The 26,445-nt window shown below is 39.7% G+C and overlaps 1 protein-coding gene across 2 annotated transcripts; it reads right to left on the bottom strand.

Annotated features, from left to right (window-relative positions):
* Positions 1–436: 436 nt before the first annotated feature.
* On the bottom strand, positions 437–24,479 carry LIN7C (lin-7 homolog C, crumbs cell polarity complex component). 2 transcript variants are annotated; one of them, XM_074997664.1, is made up of 5 exons: positions 24,421–24,479; positions 13,670–13,788; positions 12,189–12,260; positions 11,647–11,856; positions 437–6,255 (listed from the first exon to the last, which is right to left on the bottom strand). In XM_074997664.1, exons 1-5 carry the CDS (start codon positions 24,455–24,457, stop codon positions 6,100–6,102), a joined length of 594 nt encoding a protein of 197 aa, XP_074853765.1. In that variant the 5' UTR covers positions 24,458–24,479; the 3' UTR covers positions 437–6,099. The 2 variants fall into 2 exon arrangements, with proteins under 2 accessions (XP_074853765.1, XP_074853766.1); XM_074997665.1 differs by lacking the exon at positions 437–6,255 and adding an exon at positions 6,920–10,641.
* Between the last annotated feature and the right edge of the window lie 1,966 nt (positions 24,480–26,445).

Here is a 26,445-nt window from a genome sequence, read left to right as displayed (position 1 = left end):
ATGCTTTTGCTGCCACTTCATCAAATTGAACTTGCTAGTTTGAGGGGAAAACTAACACTAGGGCTGTGGCTACAATGCCCCTCCCTTTTGGAAGGGGCATGTAAATACAGTTGTTCAAAAATGCTAATGAGGTGCAGATTTCAATATCTCATTCTTTATTAGCATACTTCCACGAGATCTCGCTTTCGAAGGGGGCTACTTTTGAAATGCAAACAGCCACAATAGCTGGGGTTCCCTCGAAAGGAAACTCTGATTTCAAAAGCACCCTTCTTCCTCAAAACATTGGGTAGGGTGCTTTCAAAACCAGGGCTTCCTTTTGAGTGAACCCCAGCTACACGGCTGTTCGCATTTCAAAAGTAGCCCCCTTTGAAAGCGAGCGAGTATGCTAATGAAGCATGAGATATTGAAAACCACACCTCATTAGCATTTTTGAACAACTGTATTTACATGCCACTTCCAAAAGGGAGGGGCAGTGTAGCCACAGCCGAGGAAAGTGTGTAAAACAAAGGAGAGAATTAATACTAACATTTTTTCAGTGTTCTATTAAGTATTTCATTACAAATGAAATTTTGTGAAGCTGAGTATGAAAGCCAATAATATTGAGGAAAAAAAATCAGCTTTGCTCGGGCTTGTATATTAACCCTCCAGGTTTGTCTACATGGCAAACAGTTATATTGTCATAGTTATTCAGGTATATAAATATGCATGTAGAAAGGGCTGTTTGGAAGACACATTGGATGGAGCCCTTTATTTCTGGAATTCATAGCCCATATTTGCTAACCTTCTGGATAAACTGCAAAGCCCATATTTCCCTCCCCTCTTTTTGGGGAGTGGGAGCAGACAAGATTTGTGATAATTTGACCAGAGGGAGGGGGAAAGGATAACTTAGGCAGTGCTTAGGTTTTATTTATGCTTTGCTGTTCATTAAAGTACTGTGCTTGGGAAATAATTTCAGGTAGGAAGGGATCAAGGAGTCACAATATTGAAACTATTTTACAAGACTATGAAGGGCATGCAGACCTTAGTGTACATCAAAATAACTTTAAAATACATTTATGAACAATTCAGCCTTCTATTGGCCTGCTAGAGTATCATATATGTGCAGCAGCAGGCATAATTAACAGTGGACCCAGAAGTGCCCATGATAATTGTATCGTAAAATACACTGCTTAGTTTCAGATACACAAATCGGTATGCCAAAGGAATGTAGCACAAAAATCCAAGACATTCCTCCAGACAGTGGATGGGACATAGGTACTATGGTTCCAACATCTGGGCTTCCTGAACTCTGCACTGTTTGTTCCACCTCAAATTGTGGAGTGAGTCAAATTAAGATATTTTTTAATGCACTCAGAGGCTAGGACTTTTCAATTTAGAAACGAGGAGAGTAAAGGGGGATACGATTAAAAGGAAATTCTGCTTCACACAGCGCACAGTCAAAATGTGGAACTTTTTCCCAGGTGATGCTGTGATAGCTAGGACTGTAACAGCATTTTTAAAAAGTTGGATACATTCATGGAAGTTAGGTTCATACATAGCTATTAGCCAGGACAGGTAAGAAATGGTGTCCTTAGCCTCTGTCTGAAGCTGGAGATGGATGGCAGAAGACAGATTGTTACCTGTTCAGTTCACTCCCTCTGGGGCATCTGATATTGGCCACTGCCAGCAGACAGCATACTAGGCTAGATGGACCTTTGGTCTGACCCAGTATGACCATTCTTATGTTCTTAAAACAGAGCTCAAAAAAAAAGTATTTTCAAAAGACCCTGTAGATTGTTCTTTCAATTCATTTAAAATAACTATACAAATTTAGTTCATTAAGTATTTTAAAGATTTCCAAATTAGTAGTAGTGTGGATGTGAGCAACTGATATACTTGGGTTTGGGAGAGAATTACACTAATACGCAAATAGGTAACTTCAGCCAACGTCAGGGAACCAATTTATCCTAGTGAACGACACCTAGGTTGGCTTAATAAGGGCTCATTCTGCAAAGCAACACAACAGTATAAGGGTATTGCAGTCTAAGGGGTCCACTGTGTATTGTGGTTATATTCTCAAAATTTAATGTACATTAATTTAGGTTTTTACAGAGAGCACATATCTTGGTTATGCGTCTACCTCTATCCCCACTGAGGTCAGTGGGCTTTGAATCAGGTGGTGTGTGTTCTTTTATGGCTAATTGTTTGGCTTGCTAAAGATGGGATATAGTCACATTTAGAAATCTCATGGTTTACAAGCACAAGTCATATTTGGGAATGTAATGACAAAACTGAAATTACAAGAATTCAAGCAGATAAAAGCAGTATAAACAAGCTTTGTAAGACATACTCCAGAACCCATTTAGCAACATTTGAATTATTCCCTTCTCAAAAAAGGCAGGCTTTCGGAGTTTGTTTCCTTGAACAGCCATAAGCCAAATATTGTACTGAGTGCATCTGATGAAGTGAGTCTGTGCTCATGAAAGCTCATGCTCAAAACTTTTCTGTTAGTCTATAAGGTGCCACAGGACCCTTCGTTGCTGTGAATTAGAATGTTACTTTAATAGTAACCTAGCTTTCATTAAGCTGAAAGGTGACAGAGTATTGAACTGTAAAAGAAAAGAAAAACAGCATCTCCTATCCACATTCTGTTATAGATCACATTCTATTATAGATCAGTAATAGGTAGGTAGATCAGTGACCATTTCTCAATTAAGACAATTCACGAACGTACAACTTACAGAGAAGTTATTTTAGCTATTAAACCCATATTTTGGATTACAGGCAGCATGATTAAACCATAACTCAACAAGAAAAAAAAGTGATAAGGAATAATTCATTTAGAAAGTACAACTGACCACTGAATACTTTTAATCTTTCAGCAGTCTTCCCTCATATTTTCCTTGTAACTGTGCTAATCTATGTTCCATTCATGATATTTGTTGTTCAGATGAAGACATTATCTTCTCTTTTAACAGCCTGAATGTTAACGACACACAAGTGGAAATTAAGGGCTTATGTAAAATATTTATTTGAATGTACAATCCAGCTTAGTAAAAAACAGTATCCTTTTAATAGATAAGCTTGAACACTAAAAAAAAAAAAAAAATCAGCATTTTATTCAGTACAGAAGTGTTGAAGTGTTCAATTACCCCATCCTAAGACAGGCATATTTTAATCAAAGAAGATAATCACCTTAACAAGGTAATCATAGGAATTCAGGTACTGATCTGAGACAGATGGCAGTAGTAACTCCAGAAATCACATGCATTTTTCTCTAGTTTTTCCTATAAACTCTAGACAGGTGTCAAAATAAGGAAATTGAGAACCTCAAATCCAACCCAATCAGCTGTTAAGAGAGCAGAGCAAAACAAACTGCATAGGATTAACTTCCACACGTACATTTTAGTTTGCAGTCATATGGACCTGTTATGAATATTCACAGCTCAGTGCACAATCGCTAGTGATTTGGAAATTGCCAGTCTCAGCTAGTTAGAATTTTACTAGCCAACTACAAGATACGCCTTTATAAAGCTTATTGAAAGAGTAGTAAACAAGTAAACAAAACTACACACAAAAATGTGAAATTCCACCTCTTTATTTTCTACGTTCCTAAAACCTCTCAACGGTGCATAACACCATTCACAGAAATTATACCTGCCTTTCACTCTTGATGGTGTACTTATGTGTTACTTATGTAGGGACTGTGTACTAGCACAGTGCAGCCATTCCACTGACTAAGTAGTAGTAAAGAATGTAAATTTCTTGGTGATTTTTAACCCATGCTTACTTTAAAAAGGACAAAGAGCTTTCAGACCACACAAGCAGACAAGCTGTTAATGTAATAATTGCCATTGTACAACAAAAAGCCAGGTAATTTCATTTTTTTAAATTAGCCCACCTCCCAACATACAAATAACAGTAGCACATATGCCAAACTTCAAACCAAAGAGTTTTGAAACAGTTAATGTACTGAATTCAAAACCCATAGTTTATAATGGAAATGCTAATGCACTTACATATAGCAGCTCTAGCTACACTAAAGTAAATACGTCTTTAGGGTAACAAAACACATTGTTTCACCCAGTAACACAAGGTATACAAGTTTTATAATACATATCACTGTCTTCATTGTACCTATACTTCTCTTCAATATATAAAGCTCTAAAAACAATTCCCCACTAATTTACAATTAAATTAAAATATTTGCATGATTGGCCTAACTACTGATTTTGGTCTCAATATTTTAAACAATTATTCCATAAAAATATACAGTTCAAAACGTGATCCTACAAAAAACAAGAAGCCTTCCAAAACAGGCTAACAACAGATATTTAACCATGCAATTCAGTGCTCAGTATCATCTAACTGATGAATATTCATATTGCATTTCAGAATCTACTCTCAAAAATCTTTAAAATATTATCTGTACAGTCTTACAATGCTTACAAATATCTAGAAAGGGATCACATTTCTAATTTGCTTGTAGCAGCCATGCAAGTGTTGTTATTTCTACACTGGGCCAGCTAAGCATAAACTTCATGCTATCACTTTTAACATTTTTAAGCTTTTACCATCTTTACACAGCAAAATTAAGTTTAAAACTGACCTCATGTTGCTCTATGCAAACACAGATTAGATATAAGCCAGATATTCAAAACCGCACTCTTCAGTATAAGCCCATGTTTAAATCAGTAGGATGCACTTATAGCTGCCTTTCAATTAAACAGACACCCAGTGTACTGTCAAGCTAACTCTAGATGTATACTAAAAGGTGAAGTCATTACAAAATAGAGCACGTAGCAGTTCAAAAACATTAATAGTCTCAACTATGTGTAAAAGCAACACTGCACCACAACTGAGAGTTGTTAGCCAGTTCACATCTGGAGGCAACTGATCAGCAGATTTTCTCGTTTCTACTTCAACGCAAGTACCACCACATTTTCTATTCCTGGAATATTATGATGCTGCTCACTCTGGACTAGAAACCAGAAGAATGAGATTTCTCCAGATTAGAAGTAGCTAATCATATATCACATTTTGTTAAAATACGTTATCCATATGTTATTTCTTTTGGGATCTTACACATAATTCTGTGAGGTTTGATAACTTTTGCCAAGACACTATAGCGGTCACACCTGAGATATCCCACATAACTGTTTACTCTTACAAAAGTGAAAAATCTTCATTAATTTAGGTATTTGCTATCTCCAATCCTATGTGGCTCATCTCTATAAAAGATAGGATTGCACCTGGACAAATACCTTTTATATCATCAATGGAAAAGTCAGGGAAATGCATATGAAATTCTTAGCTCATTGCATTCAAGATATTGGATTTTTTTTTCTGAAAACAAATAGACATGGATACAATCAAGATGAACAGAAATCAAATTAAAAACTTTCTTCTTACTGCTCTAAAATTAGTATAAAATAATATAAATTACTGGAATGACTCTTCCAGAATTTGAGATCAATTATTAAAAAAATACTTATAAATGAACGTTCATTCTAAATTATTTACAGAAGAAGAGGTAACAAAATTTCCAAGTTAATATTTATCATGCTGTGTGATGACTTAGCACAATATGCACTCATCAAAAATTACAAAATCCAGTACTTATTACCAACTACACAATAGGTCATGATTATCTTTGTGTGGCTGATGTACAATATGGTTTTAAGAAAAGTGCCAAAATGCTTCATAAGTACAAGTCTGATTTTTAATCAGTAAACACACAACTGAAAACCTTCATCTATTTTAAAATAATGCCAAACAAAAATATTTAGAAAGAAGACCATTACAAATGTAGTAATTCATCTTATTAAAATGCATTTTTATGAAGTCTACAAATTTGTCTGAACAGTAAAAGATTTGACTTGCAAAAGATCTGTAAGAACAATTGGATAGAAATGCTTATGGAAACTTTTTTCAAGAAGCATTTGTGTGTTTTAGAAATAAGTAATGTTAATAGTGAAGACATTTATAAAATTGCAAAGAGATTATTTTAAAAGGATAGAATCTTTTATAATTCAGAGCAGTTCATGTTGTTAGGTCACAAATCAAACTGTTAATTGCATAACAGAATATTATTTCCTCCATAAATTAGAATGAACAGTATTAGTTCTGTTGCCTTCGTTTTGCTGATCTCATTTTTTCAAATCGTGACTCCATCTCTTCCAGGACCTTTGGTGTGTAACGTACAACTAACTTAACCTTTCCTTGAGCTGCTTTCAGCAGTTCTACTGCCTTTTCATGGTGCTCTCCTTCAACACTCTGTAAAGCATAAACCATTAAATACTACATTAGCAAAGAATACAAGTGTTGTAGAAGACTCCTTAGTTCTTTGTTATTCCAAAAAACTTATTAGAATAAAAAAAACTAGAAATATATCAAGTTTGAAATTGTAATGCAAGATGCTCCATCACCCAGTTAGAGATCTGAAGCGTCAATGAGTCACTAAACAAATGATAACAGATTGTGTATTCTTTTCAAACTGGTGTAAAAAAATAGTGTGGAAATGAGTGCCAAGCAACACACTTATCATGGGAGACAGGAAACAATCAGACATACTGTGAATCACTAGATTTTGTGTCTTACACACACAATAAGTACAATGATGGAATCATTTTAAAACATGTTCCTTTACGTTTTAAAAACTACATTGAATGGAATTTATAAAATCTGCCCTTCGGACAAATTGTATTTAGCAACTTCTCCCCACCACTGCATTGGTTATAAGATCCAGGCACCATGTTTTATCAGTCAGCAAAAGTTTATTCTCCCAAACTTTAGTATAGTTATCAAACACAATGACATTACTATCCCAAGCCTACCTCCCACTGCTGCTATTAGAAGCTAGAAGGCAGGTGGTGTACCTGTTGATTGGAGGGTTTCCCCGTTACTATAAAGTTACTTACAAAAAGAAAAACAACAGTTAAAAAGAAAACAAGTTATTTCTTGTCTGTCAGATTTAGAAAATGTGCTTGGCTATTTTCATTTTTTTGTTATTCGGCTGGATGCACAAGTCGCTCTCTTTTAAAAATGCCATGAGACGCTTGTAAGGATCAATGGTGCAAGAGATTTGAAAAAAATCAATTGCAAAAATAACACGAGTTGGGAAATTATAAAGCAATGTCTATATCTATGCAAATATAGATGAATTCTGTTATCAACAAACAAGATATACTAAATGTTACTAGTAAAAAAATTCTGGAAAGACCATTAAAATGTTTTAAGGGACAAAAGTGTAGTTTTCAAAATAGTCTTATTAGCTAACTTCCAACAAAGGCACAAATAATATTAAAGCCTTTGCAATAATAAATTGTAGCGCTATGTGTGACTGATGTTACAGCAACATGTGGCATCTTCAGGGAGAATATTGTATTAAATTTATGGCTGTCAGTTAACTAAAAAAATTCCTCACGATGTAAAAGATTGTAATTAATTGTCATTTTAATCACACTGACAAACAATAAAATACCAAATTAAATGTATTAAATCTTTTGGAGGTTTTACTAAATTTTAAATATGATGATTTCAATTACAGCACAGAATACAAAGTATATAGTGTTTACTTTATTACAAATATGTGCATTTGTAAAAATGATTAACAAAAGTTCACTTTATACAAAAAGTGCAACTTACCTAATTTTTTTTTATCATCATATAACTACATTCAAAAACAACACAACATAGAACTTCAGACCCTACAAGGTCACTCAGTCCTCCTTCATATTCAACCCAATTGGTCAGATAAACAAGAATGTTTACATTACAGCAGACAATGCTGAGAGCTTCTTGTTTACAGTGTCACCTGAAAATTAGAACATGCGCTTGCATGGCACTTTTATAGCAGGCACTGAAAGGTGTTTTCATGACAGATACACTGAGCATGTGTTTGCCCCTTCATATTTTGGCCACCATTACAGAGGACATGCTTCCACGATGCTGACATTTTTTAAAATGCATTAATTAAATTTGTGACTGAACTCCTTGGGGAGATCTCCATTCTCCGGCTCTGTTTTGTTTACACACTGCCCCCTCTTTCATGTTTTAGAGGTCTTGTATGATGGTGCTTGTTTTAAGAGCACTTTCTCAGAAGATTTGATAAAATACAAAAAGACTTCTAAAAATAGGTACAGCACTCAACCTAAGGTTTAAGAATGAGAAGTGCCCTCTAAAATTTGAGAGGGTTGATGTGTGGAGTGTGCTTTCACAAATCTTAAAAGAGAATGCTCCAATGTGGAAACTACAGAACCACCAAAAAAGAAAATCAACATTCTGCTGGTATTAGATAATATCAGATAAAGACTCAGATAATGAAAATGAATATGCACTGGTCCAGACTGCCTTGAACTGTAAATTGAGCAGAACTCATCAGCTTGGATGCCTGTCCTCTGGAATGGCAGCTGATGCAGGAACTCACATATGACTTCTCAGTACCCCCTGGCATGGAAAGATAAACGGTGCTATGCAAACACCTGTTCTCATTTTCAGGTGGCAGTGTAAAAACGAAGCAGGCAGCATTATCTCCCACAAATGTAAACAAACTTGTCTGTCTGATCAACTGGCTGAACATGAAGTAGGACTGAGTGAAAGTTTAACACTGTTTTGTTCTTGTATGCAGTTATTTTTGTATATAATTATACTGTTTATATATATGTATAAAATAATATAATATATATGAATATATATATATATATATAAAATATAATTTTGTATATAGTTATACATTTGTAAGTTGCACTTTCACAATAAGAGATTGAACTGCAGTACTTACATTGGGTGAAATGCAAAATACTATACTCTTTCTTTTGGCAGTGTTATTTGTAATAAAAATAAAGATAGCACTGTGCACTTTATATTCTGTATTGTGATTGAAATTTATTTGAAAATGTAGAAAAATAAAAATATATATAAATAACAGCATCCTATTAGTTTAACAGCACACTTAATTTTGATTGCACAATTAACTGCAATTAATTCTATTCTTTTGACAGCCCTAATTAAATGTATTAAATGGTTTATGTACCATTATGAGCCAGGCACTGTATGCAACTCCATGAGGAGAGTATTACTGCAGATCTTTCAGGAACTAAAAGAAATTGGTGGGAGGGGAGGTAACTACTACAGCTCCTGAGAAGTACCAGTCCCTAGGGTGGTTTGCATGTACTGATCCAGGCTATGTTTTCCAGAATCTAGGAAACTAAGTAAGGCTTTTTGGTATAAACAGATGAACTTCAACTGACTTGCGGTCCTCCCCCCACCCCCCAAAACAAACAGACAGGAACTTGGATCCAGGGAACCTCACTCTTCAATGGGAAATGGGCAACGGGGCATGGACCACTTGATGATTACCTGTTCTGTTCATTTCCTCTGGGATAACTGGCATTGGCTTCTGTCAGAAGACAGGACACTGAGCTAGATGGATCTCTGGTGTGACCAAGTATGGCAGTTCTTATGTTCTTAATTGAAACACTGGAAAGACTGATCTGCTTGGGCCCATAAAATAATTCCTGGTGCGTTTAGTGTGGGGGATTACATCTATTTATTGTCAGGGTTATACTAAAGGTTTTTCTTGTAATGCGTTTGACCTAAGAATAAGCATACAACCAACTAACCCTCTCCTTCCCCTCCTCTGCACCCTCTGCCATTGTTCTCAGAGAGAAAGCAATGCACAAGGCAGAGCCTTAGGCAAACTAACTTCCTGGATATATCTAAGTGTAAACAGGCTGTGCTACAGTTAAACCTCCCAGTCAGAAAGGAGACAAACAGGAGTCTCCACCCAAGAGAGATGACAGGTCGAGCCTGAAATGGTAAGTGCCCACAAAAGACCATGGCAAGGGAATACAGGTGTCGTTACTCCTGAAACAGTGACGAGTTAATTCTGAATACAAATTGTTAAAAACAAGTCACTTGAATATTATATTAAGATAGTAGGAATATGCTCATAGATATGAGGATATTTATTTAAAATTGGTAACCAAACTAATGTATCTTGGGTGTGCATGAACACGCACCCCAGTTTTACTTATTTTTACAAATATGCATTTAAATTTATATCCACTGTCTGCTAAGCATAGGCTTTTTTTGGAGTGTCTGAGTGAGGAGGGCAGAAGATAGCCAGCTGAGGTTCATGGAAGTTCTCTGCTAGCCTCAGCATATTCCTCAGTATATTCTTGGGAATTTCTATTGGCTAGCCCAATGAGCCATGGTACTATCGAAGAACAGCTGTAGCACTTTGACAATGACCCATTCCAGTTCCATATGCTGGAGACTGCAGAATCAGGTATCTTAAGAGATTACTATGCCTGCTGTGGACATCCCCATGGAAAGGACATCTACAAGCTCTCTGATGGCTCCAGGTACATGATAGAATTAAAACCTAAATTGTAAGATAAGGTGAGGTATGCATGAATAGTTATAAGAGCATGAATTTTACGGAGTACATGTAAATTATGAGTTTTTGTATGTACAGTTAGCAACTTGTGTAGTTCACTCAGAACTGTCAAAATATCTTAGGAGCAAGAATTCTTCTACAAAAATAGACAAAAATAATTTAAAAACCTTTTAGTAGTCTCCTTTTTCTCATCACCCAGAAAGCCACAGGTTAGTATTTTGTGTGTTGTGTCTTTTATGCATCTTCAGCCTAAATGGATGCTGAATTTAAAAAAACCAGTCACTAAGTTTAAAAATACATGCTTCTTTTTATAAGAAACTGGAGGAATGATTTTTAAAATCTCAGCACTTCAGTGAAAAAACACAGCTCCTGCCAAAACTTACTCAACAGTTTGCAATTTGTCACAGTTTTCAACTTCCAGCAGCATTTTTATGAAGACAATGACAAAGGATGCTCACATTATCTTGCCTTAGACTGAATGGTTTTCGTACTTACCTTACCATCACACTATTAAACATCTATAACATCACACACAGATGTAGAAGAACCACTTTAACACTGCTGTAACTACAGCTGAATGAATAATTGCTTTTTAGGTTTGAAGACCAAATCCAAAAAATAAATTAAAAGAAATTCAAACAAAAACATTTTTCTCCGATTTTCTTGCTGAAATGAAAACAGCAAAAAGCTCTCTTTGCTCAGTTCAAGTCAGTATTTTAAAATGTCACAGGCTTATTACACAAGACAATTTGTTTCAGAAATTTTAACACAAACCGTTATGACTTTTCAATTTTTTCCAGCTTTTATTCCACTGACACTATTCACTGAATTTGACCCCAATTTACAAATAGTGGTGGTTGTGCCAAAACAGCATTTTTTAACAAATTTACTATTTTTGAAGTAGTTATGGCCACCTGTAACTGTAAAACAATGTCACAAGACAATATTGCAATTTGCTTCAAAATAAAGCCCTATTTATCTTCCCAGGCTCTGAAATATTGCCTCAGGTAATGTTATACGTGTATTACCGTTTCATCAAAGCATGTACTATAGCAAACCATAGTCCAAGAACTCTTATCACACAATTTTTTGCCCAATGTTCTTGTCTTGCTAATTACGAATTTACTGCAAACAGCAGAATAAAATTTCTGTTGCTTTGCCAGTACTCAAAAAAAGGCACCAGGGTTTATGCAAATTACAGTCTCCATGCACCCTCAAGTGGACACAAGTAGCTACTACAACTGAAAGTTAAAGTCAATCCCTACCACTCCGTTTACAGAAAGCAGCTGGTCTCCACGTTTCAGTCCCCCATGTCTATCAGCTATACCGCCTGGGATAATTCGAGAGATATAGATTGGAGAGTTTTGCTCTTTGCCTCCCATAATGTTGAATCCAAGACCTTCTTCTGTTTTTGGCAATTCAACAACCCTGGGATGGGAATGACCTTCGCTGGCAGCAAATGCAGCAACTGTGGCCTGTAAGAAACAAAACTATTTTTTTTTCTTACAATCAGAACCCCATAGAGCATCTCCATCTAATGTAAGTCAGAGGCAGTAAGCATTTGAAAAGGTCTTGCTAACTATTCTGAGACAGACAATGAAGTAAACAATAATGTGTATCCTAGGTATCAAGATCAGAATAAAAACAGTACAAGCATTTTGAATTAAATAAAAATGAATGTCATTTTAAGTAACAAGACTTTCATGTATTATTCATGCAATAATTAACCGATTAACAGCTCATATCAAGATCACCTTCTCTGTGACAAATTACTACATTCTATTCTTCGTTATAGTAAGACGTTTACCTTTGCTGTAGCATTAGCTCTCACTTCTGGGCTACTGCTGATGTCCACAGTTTCATATACGTGCTCATACACCTTTAGGACAAAGTTATTTAGTAGGTACACAATTTAATGGAGAAAATGAATACACAGTTTTTCTGCTTAGATGGTGTGATAAATAACATACTACATTAGATGTGTGATAAAAGATCACTAGTTCTGCCACTCTCAAAATTGAGTTTCCTGATTTACAGAGAAAAGGGGTAAGCACCTCAAAGAAAATGAATCTGTCTTACTGGAAAGCCACTGCTGAGCCTATGTCCATAAATACAGCAACGCAGAGGCACAGCTGTAACAATACATACTGTGTGGCTGGAGCGCATCTTTGAAGACGTATTATATGTCACCAGGCAAGCTCTCCCATGGACATAAAAAACCCCACCTCTGCAGTGTGGCAGAAATTCTACAGATACAGTGCTGTGCACAGAAGTGCTTATGTATGCATAACTTCTGTCTCTCAGGGGGTGGGATAGTCACACCTCTAACCAACAAGTTTTGCAGCCATATGCTATAGTGTAGATATAGTCTAAAACAAAACTACGATACTAAGTCATACCTTCCCCTGGGCTTACTGACTGGGCCATTCAAGTGCAATGACTATCACCACTGAAGCAAAATAGCTCTGTCATCATTGAAACTGAAAGCAGTAGTTGAACGTGCAGCTGTTCCTGCCCACACCACACACCAGGAGGAGCTAGAGTTCAGGTAAGGGGTGAGAACCTTGGGCAGATTCTAATTAATGCTGGAACAGAAAGTTAATCGTCAGGCAGAAGCAAAGAAGTGTTCATATTTGTATTGACTGTGGACTTGTCTTTTTTACTTCAAAAAATGCATGTTTTTATGTAAGGGTATCAAATGTCAATGAGCTATTCCATAACAATACAGAGAAGAGAAGACACTTTCACTTTACTGCAAGGTAAACTCAGGGAGGTTAAACTCTGGGGAGTTTACCTTGAGGCAAAACTTAAGTATCTTGTATTTACTGTGTGTTTATCTTGTGATAGTTCACGTGTTGATTAACCTGAAGTAAAAAAAGGACATCCTACTTTCTCAGTACTGAACTCTAGGTTTCAGATCCTTGAGGTTGACAGGCAAGTCAGACTCTCAAATTCTCTTTCCAAGGAACATGTGAACTGTTAATTGGCTTTCTGTAACCTAAGCTAATATAGCCCTATCTCAGTTACTTTGGGACAAATTTTAAATCTAAGAATGTTAAGACATTATTCACTCTATTTTAAATCATTTCCTATTTTTCAAATATTTTTAATAGAGAATTAAGTCCCACAGTTTCAAACAACAGATTTGAGGTGAAATTAAAAAAGTAATTCAAAACAAACTCTTGTAACAATTTGCTTTGTTTTGGCGAAGCAGGTACAACAGTACATCTGTCAGAAGGAGGCATATATCTGGTGTCTGTTGTCACTATTTATGTCAGATTAACTTACCTCCCTTACAGCATTACAGAACTCACTTTGAAGGACTCTTTGTAAAGCCTGCAGTTTTTGTGGTGGTACTTCTCCACTCCTCTGTAACTTTTCCAGTAACTCAATAGCTCTGCAGATATCTAGGGAAAGACAGAATATTGATAATGATGAACTCAGTAAATATTCTTTTAGTATGTCTCTGCATACATACTATTTTGTAAGTCAGAATTAAGGAAATTTAAAATGCACTTCCTTTAACACAATAACTATTAAGATGCCAGTTAATGCATCAACATACAGTACCTGTCTTCTGCAATGACACTTTATATGTGGAAATCTACTTGCCCCTCCGATCCTTTGAATCCCTTCCTAGTGGTCTGTACCTCTTTCAGTGCTCCATCAGTTTGTGCCTCCTATTCTCCATTCTCTTTTGTTTAAAATGAGCATTCACATATGGAAACAAAAAGCAGTCAAGTAGCACTTTAAGGACTAGCAAAATAGTTTATTAGGTGAGCTTTCATGGGACAGACCCACGAAAGTCTGAAGACCCCACCTAGGTCTGAAAAAGTGGGTCTGTCCCACGAAGGCTCACCTAATAAACTATTTTGCTAATCCTTAAAGTGCTACTTGACTGCTTTTTGTTTTGATAGTATATAGACTAGCACGGCTTCCTCTTTGTTACTATTCACATATGGAATGAGGAAGGGAACTACTCAAGATAGAAAAAAGAGAACTGAGTCAAAGAGCTGGGGTTGTTATTCTTGGTAACAGCGTGCACAGTTTCTGTTAACCTGATGCTTCATCTGCCCTTCATCAGCAGGAAGGCCTACTGGCCAACACAGCTTCCCAATCACCATATATTCTCCATTTCTGGCTTTCTTACCTGCTTCCCTACTTATAGTCCCTACTCACCCCTCCGTCTTGTTGCCTCTATGCCTCCTTTCAATTTGTATTTACCCACTGCGACAAAATGTAGTTCGCATTTCAACACATTATTGCAATAATTACTGTACCATAGATGTTGTGTATACTGGTCAATATCATCTTGACAAAATATGCATGGGACACGGTATATAAAGTTATAAAATTTCCCTGTATGACGTTATTAACATGTGTTCTAAATCCCAGGGCCCCGCCCAAACTGAGATTGGCAAACAGGTCTGTCCTAAACAAAGGAATGTGTACTCTGCTTAGTTTTCATGTAAACAGAAACAGTCTTTGGTCAGGAATGAAAATAAAGACAGCTCAAATGGATGGGGGTGGGGAGAGGAGCGAACAGCAGAGAACAAACATCCCCCTGTCCATGACATGCAACACAGAACCTGAATTGAAAAAGAAAGCTAGCGGCAGGCTCCAGACACAGTCTGTTCAGCAAAGACTGCTGAAAGCACATGGTGAGAAACTCTGCTGGAATCTGAGAGTTTGTTATGATATTAAGATGGTTTATTATGTTTATTTTATTTTTCTTGTAACCATTTCTGACTTTTTTCGTCTATTACCTGTATGCTCTCTGTGTAGTTAAACAAACATATTTTATCTAACCCAGCATCTTCAGGTTAAAATGTCTGAGTAATGCCATTTGAGTGACAAGTTATGTGCATATCATTCTCTGAAAGAAAAAATGGACTTAAAATATTTTGTACTCTCAGAGAAGGCTGGGCAGTACAGGACATATATTATTAGGGGAAATCTGAGACTGGGGGTGTGTTAGAGTGACCCTGCAATACAAGGAAGGCTGATAACCTAACAAGCAGGTTGCAGTTACATGCAGACGTTTAGGGTGCGGCTTCCAAGCTGAAAGGCTGTTTGTGAGTGGCCCTGGTGAGAGCTACTTCACCAATGCATTCTAAGGCACCCAACATTGCAGGGCAGGGATAGCGTAACTGCCCATTAGTCTGGATTTTACGCTGGTAGGTCATACCCAAACACCTCATCCACATTAAATATTGATAATGAGAGCTCCTTTGTAGATCTGGGATCACCTGTGACAAGCAAAAGAGTTTTGCTAGATGGAGAAACCACCTGCATAACAGAGGTACAAGTTTCGCTCTCCAGGCAGCTTTGTACAAGTCTCCCTGCTACATGCCTCGATTGTTAAAGTTTAGACATCAGAGGTGGCAAAAATAATCCTACAGGAAAATTGCCTAAGCAAGCAAAGCTCATTACTCTTATTTTAGGTGCTGAAATCTTCTGGTAAGCTAGAGTTGCCTGGGAGTACTGACAGACAGAAAAGGGCAGGTGAGAACTGTCTAGGGAGGATGGGAGATCTGGGAAAGAGATTTAGCAGCAAAGTTGAGCTGGGAGAGACATTGAGAAGAACAGGATGTTGATGGCAAGGACTGACCAGAGGTGTGGAACCCAAACCAAGTTAAAGGAGAGCATGTGCAGAGGCTCCTAGGAACAGGGAGAACCACCAGACTGGTTAGGAGGATATGAGCCCCCAAAAAGCTGATTCTGCAGAGGAGATGTCAGAGCAAGACTAGGGCTCACAAGCAGAGTGTACTGGATCTGTGGAGCATGTGGGAAGAACTTCGTGCACCAGGCCTGCATGCAGGACTGCAGGAAGCTCAGCTCACAAGGGATTTATCAAACATTCCTTGAGCTGTGACAGGACTCTCAGAAAAGGAGGCTTTGTTGAATGGAAAAGTGTAGAGAGTTCTTTTGCAAAAGTTCTGACTTGGGGTCACGGGATAAGATTCGTGGCTGAGAAGACGACCTTGGAACTCTCGGGCAGAAGGCCTGGAGAGCAGAGCCCAGGAACAGAAGCTGAATGAATTATAATAAAATGGTTACTGCTTCTAGGATGGGGGTTCTGGGAATGCTGGCACTGAATGGGAATGAAGTTTCAGAAGAATGGTTTTATCATGAATCCTGTAGACAACTGTTGCTATACAGCATCATTCACTAAGAACAATGACAGATGAAAATAGCACTCTCCCTTCCTGGGGAGAAGGTGCCACACAAAGCAACTGTTACATGGGAGATGACAGTGAAGTTAAGTAGGGAAAAGAAAAAAAAAGTTAATGGGCAAAAGACACCTTCCAAGTCTGAGACCGCTTTCATGAATATATACAGTTTTCCTTCCAGTTTTAAAAGTACCAAAAGTTTTCCCTCAGGAAAATCCACGTATACACTCCATACATTATAGTTTTATTTATAAACTGTTTATTCAACAATAAATTCAATAATTTTTGCACAGGCTTAAAGGACTTTAGTTATAGAGAGAAACTAGGCAAAGAGTGATAAAACTTATTTTTAAATGACAGACTTCGTAGCACCCTTTCCTCAAAACTAAGATTATACAGCATAGCATAAAGAGTAAGTGAAAATCTAAGATTATTCTTTTTGTGATGCTTGCAGACCAGATACCAGCTCCTGCCAAGGATTTAGGCCATGGCTGAGCACTGATATAAGCAGAACTGGTTTCCAGCAATGACTTCTTGTGTTAATATGGTTAAGATGACTATTGGATGTTGCAGCTGAGAATAGCTTGCCTCCAGCTCCTGGAAATTTCACCCTAGGAGCTCAATTTACATATGCCTGTGAATGCAACTGTGTGTTGGTCAGTCACAAAAAGGCAATTCCTGAAGGACCCTTGTCCCAACCCAAAAAGAATTTTAAAGATTGAGCTCAGGATGCTAATAGGACAGTACAGGGCACTGATGTAATGTTCTTTTGTACAGTCTATGTTCTCCTGGTGCTCTGAAGAGGCATTAACTGAGCTAGGTCTATAATTTGAACAATATGCCTCCCTCAATAGAGCTATGTCTTCACTGCTACCCATAATGTGGTCAACTGAGCACTTGTGCCCTCTTGCACAGCCATACAAAGTATGCTCTAATCTGGGCCATTATTTAAACCAAGAGACTAAACTGCACACTGAATTCAACAGGGGCTTAAAGAAAAAAACTTCACACACTTGGGAGAGAACACCATGAAAGACAGAAAATTAAAACAACAGAACAAAACCAATGTGATGCCAAATCCACACCACACTAAAGGCTGGATTTTGTTTGCAGCAAGCAGATTTTCTGATTAATCACATGCATTTTAAAAGTGATTTTTTATGACGGTAGCAGATACTAGACTGACAACTCTGGAGGCAAAGTTAACTAGACTGGAGGTATATTAACAACAGCATAGTGCACTACACTATTCTAATACTGCCTACGCTCTAAGAGACAACCTCAAACCATGAGAGGTTAGTCTCTCATCCTGGGCTTTCAGTGAAATTGCTTGAAAGGGTGCTGGTTGGGAAACTGAGCTAGGTCTAAGAAGAGATTTCTTCCCCATTTGCCTTTGTATGCAGTGCTGTCGCCATGTTTGTGTCAGGATATTAGAGAGACAAGGCTGGTGAGGTAATATCTTTTATTGCAGTTTCTTAAACTATGTTCTGTGAACAAGTTACAGGTGTGCTGTGAGCATCTGATAGGTTTTTTTACATCATACAAGCTACGTCTACACTAGCCAAAACTTCAAAATTGCCATGCAAATGGCCATTTCAAAGTTTACTAATGAAGTGCTGAAATACATATTCAGCACCTCATTAGCACGCAGGTGGCTGCGGCACTTCGAAATTGACGTCTGCTCATAGGGATAAGATGACTTCGAAGTAGCCAGGGTCCTTTCGAAAAGGAGCCCCGTCTAGATGAGCCGCGTCAATTTCGAAGTACCACGGCCGCCTGCATGCTAATAAGGCACTGAATATGTATTTCAGCGCTTCATTAGTAAACTTCAAAATGGCCATTTGCATAGCCATTTCGAAGTTTTTGGCTAGTGTAGACGTAGCCATACTGATGGTACATATTCTCTATTATTAAAACCAAATACTGTTACATTTTCATTGTTATGATACCTAATTAAATTACTTTATTTTGCTTTTGCTGTACATGTTGCTGTTTGGTTGGGTTTTTTTGGGTCCCAACAATTTTTTTTTTTAATTTTCAGAGGTGTTCTGCATAAAAATATTGTTTGATGTACTATGGTCTCAAGAAGTTTAAGAAACATTGTTTTACTGGACCAACTTCTGCTGGTCAAAGAGAGATGCTTATACACAGCATTTTTTCATGTTACTGAAGCTTGTCTCTCTCATCAACAGAAGTTAACTCAATAAAAGATTTTACCTCATCCACCTTGTCTTGCTAATACATGCCTATGGTTGGCAGATTTAGTCTTGTTGCTAGTAAATATGTAGTAAAACGTTTAAAGCTCATTTCTTAGGTTACATACCAACTTGCAGTGATCAGTTTATCTTTGAAGCGTGATACACTCATCCCTTGCTATACAAGCACAATTGGTTCCCAACTTTTTGCTCGTAGGCAGAAACTTGTAAGAGGGACACTAAAGTCCTATTAAATGACATGTTAAAGTCTCTGATTAGATCCTAGGGCTCCTAACTCGGGGAAGTGGTGGCAGCAGGTGGCGCTGCTTTTAAAAGGTAAGTGAACCTTGGATTGGGGATGGTGAAAGGCTGGGCGTAGTTTAAGGCTGTGAGCGGAAGGGAGGGTTAAAATCTGGTGGTGGGTTGCGGGGGATTTCAGGCTGCCACAGTTTGGGGCCGGGGGGCTGGCAGCAGTCAGGCGGCGGGGGGTTGTGTGTCAGGCTACAGGGGATACAGGCGTCAGGCTGTGGGGCCGCAGGGGATACAGACGGCCACGGAGGGGTCTGGCTATTGGAGGGGGGGGCCCCTAGCCCTGGGGCTGGCAGGGGTGTCAGGTTGCAGCACTGCCGGGCATACAGGTGGCTGCAGGGTCAGGTTGCTGGGCCCACAGGGGATTCAGGCTGTGGGGCCAGTAAGGGGGTCTAGCTGCTGTGGTTTAGGGCTCCGGGGGGGGGGGGGGGTCAAGCAGCAGGGGGTCTGGCCATGGGGCCAGCGGGGGGAGGGGGGGGGGGTCACACTGCCATGGTTTGGGGCCGCAGGGCGGGTCAGGCTGCAGGGAGTACAGGCAGCAGTGGGGTGTCAGGCTGCAGTGGGTTAGGGCTGCAGGGGGTGGGATCAGAATAGGGGGGTTGGAGCTGCACAGGGGGGTAAGGCTCATAGGAGTAGGGGGGAGTTCACTTGTAGAGTGAACTAAGGTAGGTAAACGTGTCCCTCGTCTAAGAGAGTACTTGTAAACGAAGTACTCGTTTAACAAGGGACGAGTGTAATAAATATCATGTAATTATCCCAAGTCAATGCTATCACAAATCAAGTTTTATAATTTCTGAAAATAGCATTGCCCTTCAATAGATGTCATATGTATACTACTATACTGTACTCTTTTTAAAACAGACCAATATTCAAGAAAACTTAAAAATATGTCCTTTGTTCCGCTTATTCCTAATAAGTAACTCTACACATTTGTTTTCATGGATAAAGCACAATGGCAGGGTAATAAAGTGGGAAAGGATGCTGCCCCAGGTTTTACCAAGGAAAACTAATCCCACTGCCAAAGAAACTGCTGCAATTAGCAAACTTTGGGGGAGGGGAACTGCAGAGCTGTGGACGAGGAAGCAACTTAAATCTCTATTTACAAACCCCTTCTCTCATAAGAGAAGTGATTTATTTGTGGAACAGGGAGCTGCATTCTGAGGCAAACAAAACATCTGAACTTAATACACACATTTACTCTCTCACACAAAGACATTATCTCTGAGCTAAGACTATATATCATAAATGCACACTAGTAAAAACTAGTGATGAAGGCTAAATTATCTACACCCCCACTGATCTCCTTTTCTCAGGTTTAACTACCTCCTCTCCATCACTCAAATCAATATTCAGAGTTTATGCCAACCATGAGCTATACACATATATGTTCAGACAATTAATGTGGGGTTGTGGTTTGACTTTCAAAATGTGCAGCATACCTTCTTAACAAAAGTTAGCATGGGGCAAAATTAGAAAGGCCAAGGCACAAAACATGTTCAAACTAGATCAAGATGTAAAGGGTAATAAGAAAACATTCTACAAATGTATTAGAAGCAAGAAGATGACTAAGGATAGAGCAGACCTGTTACTAAATGAAAAAAATAGAAAAACAATAGAAAATATGAAAATGACAGGGGTGCTTAATGACTTTTCTGTTTTTACAACAAAGGTTGGTGGTGACTGGATGTTTAACAGTGAATATCAGTAAATATGGGATAGGTTCAGAAGCTGAAATAGGAAAAGAACAAGCTGAACATTACTTAGTTAAATGACTTCAAGTCACCAGGGCTCTGATGAAATGCGTCAAAGAATACTAAAGAAGCTGACTGAGGAAGTATCTGAGCCATTAGCTATTATCTTTCAAAAACTGCAGACCGCAGGAGAGCGTGCAGAAGACTGAAAAAGAGAAAATATAGTACCATCTGTAAAAACCGAAATAAGGACAACCCAGACCAGTCAGCTTAACTTCTGTGCAAGAAAGATAATGGAGCAAGTAATTAAGGAACCCATTTGAAAACATATAGAAGATGAAGTTAATATTCAGCATGGATTTGTAATTAACAAATTGTGTAAATCCAACTACAAAGCTTTCTTTGACAGGATAATGGGGGAGCAGATGTGACATCTAGACTTTAATAAAAAAATTTGATACTGTCTTGCTTGACTAGGGAAATACAATCTAGACAGAACTATTTCAAGGTTAGCGCACAACTAATTTGATAACCATTACTAGAAAGTAGTCATCAATGGTTCAGTTTCCAGACCGATTCTGTTCGATAGCTATCAATGATTTAGAAAATGGCACACAGAGCACACTTGTAAAGTTTGTGGATGACACCAAGCTGGGAGAGGCTACAACTGCTTTGGAGAATAGGATTAAAATTCAAAATGATCTAGACAAACTAGAGAAATAGTTTGAGGTAAATAGGATGAAGTTCAATAAGGACAAATTTAAAATACGGTTGGGTCTTGACATTCGTAAGCGCCACTTTCGTGAATTCAATTATTTGCAAGTGGCCTCCCTTCCTCAGGGTTCCAGGGCTGGTAGTGCCGGTGGCTGCCCCTGGCTCCCCAAGGCTGGGAGTGCCGGTGGCTGCCACGGCTTCCCCAGAGCTCTGGGGCTGGGACCGCCAACAGCTGCCGCTGATTCCCCAGAGCTCCAGCTGCTGCTGCTTCAGCAGGGCCTCAGGCAGGTAAGCACCTGCGTTGCCACTTCCCGGGGCTCTGATTCCCACCCCCCCCCCCAAAAACACACACTGACAAAAATCAACATTTGTGAGGGTTCTGAATACAGAACCTCCCAAATGTTGAGACCCTACTGTATTCCACTTAGGAAGGAACAATCAGTTTCACCCATACTAACAGGGAAACGACTATCTATGAAAGAGTACAGCAGAAAGAGATTTAGGAGTCATACTGCACCACAAGCTAAATGTGTCAACACTGTGATACTTTTGTAAACTCTCCCCTTCCCCCCCCACCATTTTGGGATGTATTTACAGAAGTGTTGTATCCAGGACATCTTTGCGCTGATTAGGCCTCAGCTGTAAGTACTGTGTCCAGTTCTGGGTGCCATGTTTCAGAAACGGTATGGAAAATGTGGGGAGGTCCAGAGAAGAACAATAAAAATAATTAAAGGTATAGAAAACATGACCTATATGGGACGATTGAAAGAAGCGGGACAGTGCCATCTAAAAAAAAAGGAAAGACTGATAGGGAACCTAACAGTTTTCAAGTACATAAAAGGCTATTACAAGGAGGATGAGAAAAAATATTTTTCCTTAACATCTGAGGATAGAAAAAGAGGAAGGTTTAGGTTGGACATTAGGAAAAACTTCCCATCAGGGACTAAATTGCCTCAGGAAGTTGTGAAATCTCCATCACTGGAGATTAAAAGCAGGTTATACAAACACCGTCAGGGATGGTGTAGATGGTGCTTGGTCCTCTCATGGATACAGGGGACTGGATCTGACAACCTTTCAAGATTCCTTCCAGTTATGTAATTCTATGATAGTACTGTCCACACTAATGCTTCAGCAGTGTAACTTGAGTCATTAAGAGGTGTGTTTTTCAGATGCTGAACAAATTATACCAACAGAAATGGTAGTATAGACATAGAATTAGATATTTAACTCTTCCCACATAATGAACAGGTCTAAGGACCTAATTTGGGGTTGTGAATTCCCCTTAACAAGGTGCTGCAATGCTTGTTCCTGGAGAAACTAGTTGCATGCAGAATTAATGTGCCCCACAGATATCTTTGCTTCTCAATACAAGGATGACTTTCTGACAGGGAAGCAGAAGCAAACTGAAAGAGCAGTCATGCACTATTCACCTAGCAATACAGGTATCACTTCTGACACCTGGAGCAGCCAGTGATACCTAGTCCCAGCTGGGCTGGAGCCAGGAGAAGACAGGACTTCCTCATCCCCTGCACGGAGTAGCTGGGGTTATTAGACCCATTCCCAGAAACCTACTTCAGCTGCATGAAGCTCTATATCCTCCCTGCTTCCTGTCCCACCCCTCCTCAGCTCTGGTGTGGGGGAGGGTCAGTGTACAGGGAGCTGCTCCCCCATCCACCCAGAACCCCCTACCAAGCCTCACCCAGTACATCCAGAATTCTAAACCGCTAAACCTTAACCCCTGCATCTGGGCCCACTAAACGTAGATCCACTAGGTCCAAACCACCCCTTACAGAACTCCCGGCACTCTAACACCACCTTGATAAACCCTGTATTTACTGTCAAATAAAACCTGCAGAAACTTAAAACACTGCATGCAGATTTTTTTTTGGCACAGAACAGCTTCCGCGGTGAATGGTCAGGTTGAATTCTACCCTTACCATTCAGAATGAGTAAAAATAATATGAACTGGGCTGGGGAGATACAAGAGTGCAATTTAAAATTTAAAAAGAGGGATTCATAAACAGTGTATAGATGAATAGTAAGAGGGGTATCCATATTAGTCTGTATCTTAAAACAAAAGAGCAGTCGTAGCACTTTAAAGACTAACAAGATTATTTATAATTCTTTAGAAGGGGGTCTGCCCCATGAAAGCTCATCACCTAAAAAATTATTTTGTCAGTCTTTCAAGTGCTACATGACTGCGTTTTTTTAGTGTCCAGATGGTTAATTAAAATGGTGTAAATGCTTTTCCCCCCCTTGTTTACCACCCTGTCCACTCAAATAATTTGGAAAATTTAACTCAAAGCTGAGACATTTTCTACACAGAAAAAATGTTACTATCACTTTTGCTCACAAGACTTGAGCAAAGCACTGTTCAGTATAACAAGCCCAGTAAAGCACTGATGGGGAAATGCTGACAATATTCAAAAGGGGAAACTATTTTTCTTTACTGCAAACCGAACGCCCAGTCTGAGCCCTGAGACATTCACTTATGTCAGGAAAGGGAAAAGCGCAATGGGAGTGCAACAATTTACACCTCACGCAGTAACATCACCGTGAGCGCGGAAGGAGACGAGATTAAGTTCGCGTTTTAGGCGAGGGATCGGCGGAGGAGGGGGGAGGAACCAGCTACACATTCAAAGAGCCGTTTGATAGGTTTCCGCGGCCCCAGCCGGCTCGCCTCGCCTCGCCTCGCCGATGGACCAGGAAAATGCAAAGGCCCGGCGAAGAGTCGGCTCCGGCGAGAGAAGGGGGCACTGAAGCGCGGTCCAACTCGCTGGGCACGCAGCCCCCAATGCGCCTGAAGCCTGGGGGCAGCGGCGGTGTCAATGAAGTGCCACAGCCGCGGCGGTGGGGAGAGGAGTCTCGGACAACCCTAAGGCGCTACCGAGCTCCGCTCCGCGTTAGCGGCCAGCGCCGAGCCTATGAGAGCGGCGTAACCCCGGCGCCGCGCTCACCTCGCTCCAGTCGCACAGGTTCCCCCACCGCCGCCATCTTCTCCCCGCTCGGAGCCGGAAGTGACGGGGGCCACGCTCAAGGCCAACGGGCAGGGCTTAGCGCGGGACTCCCTGTTCCCAGGGAGGGACCGGAGCACGATCGCGTGCGTCTGTGACCCCGCCCACTCCGCGGACCCATCCGTGCCCCCGCGCGCTTTGCTCTGGGCGGTGTCAGCGCAGGGTTTGACGCAGCGTCCCCGGCTGTGTGCGTGCTGCTGGGGTCTGCCATCAATTTAATCCAACTGTGGGGCAAGTGCCTTGCGTGGCGCTTGTGTGCTGTTAAAAGGACACGCTCAGCTGGTATGGGACTGCCCGGAGGGCGCGTCCTCTCTGTGTCGTTAATTGCATCTAAGCGCGTTATTCTCTGCGTTTGATTTGTTTTTACGCTTTGAACGCGACTAGGTCAGCAGAGGGCAGGCGCCCAGATCTGGGCTTCATTAAAAGGCTGTAACTCCCCTGCTGGTGAGGGAGGCTGGTCTGTGTGGTTCACGGAGCCGTTGAACAGGACAGGATGTGATTTGAGTTTTGCAAGTGAACAAAGCAAAAATCCTCATGGACGTGTTTTGAGTCAGAAAAAAATGTTCTAGCAGCTGGGACTGTAAAAGTTACAGGACATTTCTGGAATAAAATCCAGCTGCTTATTTCATAATGTTACTGAAACTTTGTTCTGCTGTTAATGATTACTAAAATGTTCAAGAACAGCCAGGTAACATTTGGACAGCAATATCCAGAATTTAAAATTAATATGTCCAATGTGTAAATCGTTAAGTCGTTCTTTGAAGTAACAATATTTTTGTCAATCACATGCTAACGGAGAGGAGGAGGTAAGTTTGATACACCTTGAACAGCCACAATGTAGTGATTGAACTATACAATCAAACCTAAATTTCATATTATGAAAAGTATAATTCGGTTAACTTTGCATTTGTCAGTGCATAGTCCTGTAGAAATTTTGCCACCAACAAGTTGTAGCAACGTATAGCTTCTGTACAGGTGACATAAAAAAAGTTTGTGTCCCGGGGTGACTTTTTTAATGACGTATGAAGCTGATCTTAAATATTTACTGTTGGTCTTTGTTTACTTCAGGCATGAGGAACCTTTTTTGGGCTCATAGTTTACTGACTAATAGAAGAATTATTTGGAGATCACACACAAATGAAAAGCATAAATAAATAAATAGAAATAATTGACTAGGCCCCCAACAGAGAAAAGAAAGGGACACTTGCCTCGCTCCCCCTGTGCTCCACCACCAGGTTTTTTTTGGGGGGGGGAAGGGAATGGTCATGGAGGCTCAAGGCTTAACCCCAGCACCAGATTAACTCTTCTGGGAGCGTAGGGGGAAGGCAGGTGTTTGGTGTGGGAGAGGAGTGGCATGTGGGTGATGGGGTTCAGGGTCTGGCAGGATGAAGTGCAGAATGGAGCAGGGGATTTAGATGCCTACTGGCACAGCTGGCGGGGGGGAGCACATGTGGCTCTGTGCCACCCTATATGTGCTGGCACCACCCTGATTGGCCAGTGGAAGCAAACGTAGTGGAGCCTGTAACCAAGCACAGGGATACAGCTTCACAGCATAAAGAGCCACTTCTTCCCTACGGCCAGGCAGCACAGCTAGATGCTGATTGCAGCTTGTCCTCATCTGTCCCACAGCTTGTCTTGATCTAGTCTGTGAGTCTCAGGACTGCCTCCCACAGAGGGGAGAGCACAAGCCACAGCCTGGATGTTCCCCATCACTGGTTTATGTGGTTTCTTTTTCCTTTCCAACTGATCACATATTTAAGAAATTCAGTTCTTAAGTATGTATGGAACTTGATGGTGGGAAACAAGTGGGATTATGTTAGAAAAAGAAGTGGAAAGATGAGCAACTGAAGGGAAGGAGAAAAATCAAATTTTAAAAAGTTGTAAGTAGTCTGATTTTCTTAATGCCTGTGTAACTCAAAGCTTGAGAAACAGGATAGAGACAAAAAACCTTTGGCAAAAATTCAACAA

This window comes from Carettochelys insculpta, chromosome 6 (assembly GCF_033958435.1).
Source record: "Carettochelys insculpta isolate YL-2023 chromosome 6, ASM3395843v1, whole genome shotgun sequence".
NCBI lineage: Eukaryota > Metazoa > Chordata > Testudines > Carettochelyidae > Carettochelys > Carettochelys insculpta.
The sequence above is the reverse complement of the archived record's forward strand: the minus strand, read 5'-3'. Positions and strand labels throughout refer to the sequence as shown.

What these genes read in the sequence shown, in the direction of transcription:
- LIN7C (XM_074997664.1), bottom strand. Translation starts at nt 24,457, where the DNA reads ATGGCGGCGGTGGGGGAACCTGTGCGACTGGAGCGAG. An exon ending in ACCTGTGCGACTGGAGCGAG is followed by an intron (nt 13,789 to 24,420) that starts GTGAGCGCGGCG and finishes GTCTTTCCCTAG; the next exon opens with ATATCTGCAGAGCTATTGAG. An exon ending in TCTGTAATGCTGTAAGGGAG is followed by an intron (nt 12,261 to 13,669) that starts GTAAGTTAATCT and finishes TTTGTCCTAAAG; the next exon opens with GTGTATGAGCACGTATATGA.